The sequence below is a fragment of the Symphalangus syndactylus genome, chromosome 17 (assembly GCF_028878055.3).
Source record: "Symphalangus syndactylus isolate Jambi chromosome 17, NHGRI_mSymSyn1-v2.1_pri, whole genome shotgun sequence".
Taxonomy (NCBI): Eukaryota; Metazoa; Chordata; class Mammalia; order Primates; family Hylobatidae; genus Symphalangus; species Symphalangus syndactylus.
This window is the reverse complement of record NC_072439.2, coordinates 21,281,286-21,285,172: the sequence shown is the minus strand read 5'-3', so window position 1 is coordinate 21,285,172 and position 3,887 is coordinate 21,281,286. Positions and strand designations below refer to the sequence as shown.

The window sequence follows — 3,887 nt, the reverse complement described above, 5'->3', positions numbered from 1 at the left end:
GGTGGATCATGAGGTGAGGAGTTCAAGACCAGCTTGACCAACATGGTGAAACCCTGTCTCTATTAAAAATACAAAACTTAACCAGGCCGGTGGCAGGTGCCTGTAATCGCAGTTACTCTGGAGGCTGAGGCAAGAGAATCACTTGAACCCGGGAGGTGGAGGTTGCAGTGAGCCAAGATCGTGCCATTGCACACCAGCTTGTGTGACAGGCTGTCAAAAAAAAAAAAAAAAAAAAAGAAGCAACCAAACATGCATGGCTTGCATCTGAGATCTCTTTCTGCTGGAGCTTAGAATGCATGATTTGCCCTGGCTTTCCTAACAAAAACATCTGCTTTTGTTTTGCTTTGTTTTGTTTTGCTTTGTTTTGTTTTATTTTGTGCCATTCTCCGCTATATTTTCTGGCCCCTTCCAGCTAAGATCCACGAAGAGATTAACCAGGTGATTGGACCACACTGGCTCCCAAGGGTGGATGACTGGGTCAAGATGCCCTACACAGATGTTGTCATCCATGAAATACAGAGACTGGTAGACATCGTACCGATGGGTGTCCCCCACAACGTCATCCGGGACACTCAGTTTCGAGGTTACCTTCTGCCCAAGGTGGGGTTCCACCCTCATTGCCTCCCTTCCACTGTACTCTTCTCTCTCCCTGGTTCCCTACCTCTGTAGCCCAACACTGATTTCTCCTAACTGCCCCCATTTTCACCCCAGGGCACAGACGTATTTCCCCTGCTTGGCTCTGTCCTCAAAGACCCCAAACACTTCTGCTACCCAGATGCCTTCTATTCCCAGCACTTTGTGGATGAGCAGGGCCGCTTCAAGAAGAATGAAGACTTTGTGCCTTTTTCCTCTGGTAGGTTTCTCTGGTCTGACTTCCTCCAGGCATGTGCTAAATCCACCCCCCAGCCACTGGTCTGTATTTGCAGTTCAAGTCATATTGTGAATTTGAAGCTTGTATCATAGAACCATAAAGTTTTAGAATCCCAGAATTAGTAAATATTAGGACGATTGACTCTGATAATTAGGAAAAAAAGTTAGGATGCTAATAGCACTAAACAGGGCATAAACCAACTGGCTGTTAAGAACAAAATAAGACATATTTTCTATTTTTCCAGCCAGATAGTCTCTGAACCTTTGCCACTGATCTATGAAAGGAGCCATAGACAATATGTAAATGAATAAGTGTGTGTGAGCCTGAAAAACTGTTTACGGATGCTGAAATTTGAATTTTGTTTTATCTTCATATATCACAAAAGAGTCTTTTTTCTCCAACCATTTTAAAATGCCAAAAGCACTCCTAGTTTGCAGGCTGTGTGAACATAAGCAGCAGGGCAAATCTGCCCATCTTACTGAATACCTCACGAGTTCTCCTTCATTGATTAATCCTTTTCCTCATCCCTTCCTTGCCCTCCCATCTGCCCTAAGAACAAAGAGCTTGTAAGCCAATAAATTAGGCAGAGCCAAAGGGCTCTGGGCCGTGAGCAAGCCTCTGATACTCTGGTCCCCCGGACCCGCCTTTTAAATTCTCACTCTCTTTCTTTCCAACTCTTTTGTCTCCGTTGGACTCACGGTACCCACAGGGTGGTGTGGGGCTGGTTTCCCCAACATCTGGCGCCCAACGTGGGGCTCCCCATAATCTCTACAAATAATCTGGTGAAGGAACGCTAGAGCATGGAAAGAGGAGGACGACAGAAAAGGGGCATCTGAATATACTTTCACTTCAAGTTCTATGGGTAAGTAGTGTGCTTGGAGAATTCCAGGGTAACCTCAGGAAAATATGGGTCAGGCTGAGAGTAAGTTTGCTAATTACTTAAGCCTGGTGCAGCAGTTATTGTGCCACAGAGGGGCAATTCTGAGTACCCAAAATCTCACATCTTTGTTCCATCTCATAGAAAAGTATTCCCCTTGGTTCCCGGAATATGGAACCATGAATGCAAAAGACTGGGACAAGTTCGGAGCAGACTTAAAATGAACACAACAAGAGGGCCATGATATTCTCTTGTCTGCTTGGTCTGTGTGGTCAGCAATCAAAATTCAGCAGGCAAACCTGCCTATTGGGTAAATCAAGTCTCTGACAATAGACCTATTTGTATGGTCACTATTCAAGGAAAACAATTTGAGGGTGTGGTCGACACAGGAGCAGATGTGTCGATCATAGCTCTTTATCAATGACCAAAAAAGTGGCCCAAACAAAAGGCCCCAGTGGGTCTTGTTTGTATCTCAAGGGTTTGCTTGTATCTCACCAGGAGAGAATCAGCTTCCTGTCTGGGTACCCACAAGACATCTTAAGTTGTGCCATGAGCCAGAATCCAAGGAAGAGGAAAAGACCTCAGAACGTCTCTGCACCCCCAGTTCATCAGATGGCTCAGATGAACATCTCTGTTAGGCAGATGGAAACCAGTAAAACTCATCAAGCAACTCCTCCGACCTGCAGGCAGATGAAGAGACTAGCTCACATTGCAGAAGAGAACCTGAGGTCTCAGAACAAGCCACTGACCACCAGTAATCTAATGGTAGCTATGATGGTGGTAATCTCCTTGGTGGTGAGTCACCCTCTAGCTGAGGCAGATCAAAATTACACTTATTGGGCCTAAATTCCATTCCCACCACTGATTAGGCCTATTACATGGTTAGACACCCCAGTGGAGGTTTATGTTAATGATAGTGTCTGGATGCCTGAACCAACAGACAACCAAGGCCCTACTCATCCAGAGGAGGAAGGAATGCTGTAGCCATGACCTCTAATCAGACGGTCCCATTGCAGAGTTGTGTTAAACCTCCTTTTATGTTGGCAGTGGGAAAGATTAATATCATACCTGACTCTCAAACCATAACATGCCTCAACTGTCATCTTTTTACCTGCATTAATTCTACCTTTAATAAAGATAACAGCATTTTACTGGTTAGGGCCCAAGAAGGAGTTTGGATACCTGTTTTCCTCAGTAGACCTTGGGAGGCCTCTCCCTCTATACATATTATCACTGAAGTACTAAAAGGAATACTTAATAGATCAAAATGATTCATATTTACTTTAATAGCTGTGATCACGGGCCTTATAGCTGTCACAGCTACTGCTGCTACTGCTAGTGTTGCTTTGCCCTCTTCTATTCAAACTGTGGGTTTTGTGGATAGTTGGCAGAAAAATTCTTCTAAGCTTTGGAATTCCCAAAGCCAAATGGATCAAAAATTGGCAAATCAAATTAATGATCTCCGTCAAACAGTAATTTGGATGGGAGATTGGATTATGAACTTGGAGCAATGTGATCGGAATACTTCTGATTTTTATATTATTCCTAGCTCTTATAATGCCACTGTACACCACTGGGAGACGATTAGATGTAACCTACAAGGAAAAGAAGGTAATTTAACACTAGGTATTGCTAAAGTGAAAAAACAACTTTTTGAGGTATCCCAGGCTCATCTCAACCTGTTGCTTGGAGCTGATATTCTTGCTGGAGCCACTGACGGCATTTCTAATACCAATCCTTTAAAGTGGATTAAAACCATAGGTGGATCAACAATTGCAAATTTTATTTTGGTTTGTGTCTGTTTATGCTGTTTGTTTTTAGTCTACAGATGCAGACGACGCCTTCGGAGAGAAGCCAGACACTGTGAACGAGCCATGATAGCAATAGCGGTTATTAATTAAAAAAAATTAATAGAAACAAAAAAAGGGAGACATGTGGGAAAAAGAGTTTCTAGAGTGCCAGATGAGTTGGTCTCCCCCATGTGAGACACCCATGGGGAGCCATGGGTGGCCTCTGAGGAGAAAAGTCTCCTTATTGCCTTCACGTCTTTATGCCCTGAGAGCACAACTGCTCAGTGGCATTTCACAGGTTGATCAGGGAGATAGCACTCCCTAGAAGCAGTGGAGTATAATCAAACAT

General features: G+C 43.9%; 1 protein-coding gene across 1 annotated transcript; it reads left to right on the top strand.

The window, feature by feature from the left end:
- The first annotated feature begins 483 nt into the window (after positions 1-483).
- On the top strand, positions 484-3,626 carry LOC129466790 (putative inactive cytochrome P450 2G1). Its single transcript, XM_055250798.1, has 4 exons — positions 484-600; positions 712-853; positions 3,298-3,359; positions 3,570-3,626. Exons 1-4 carry the CDS (start codon positions 484-486, stop codon positions 3,624-3,626), a joined length of 378 nt encoding a protein of 125 aa, XP_055106773.1.
- Positions 3,627-3,887: the final 261 nt, after the last annotated feature.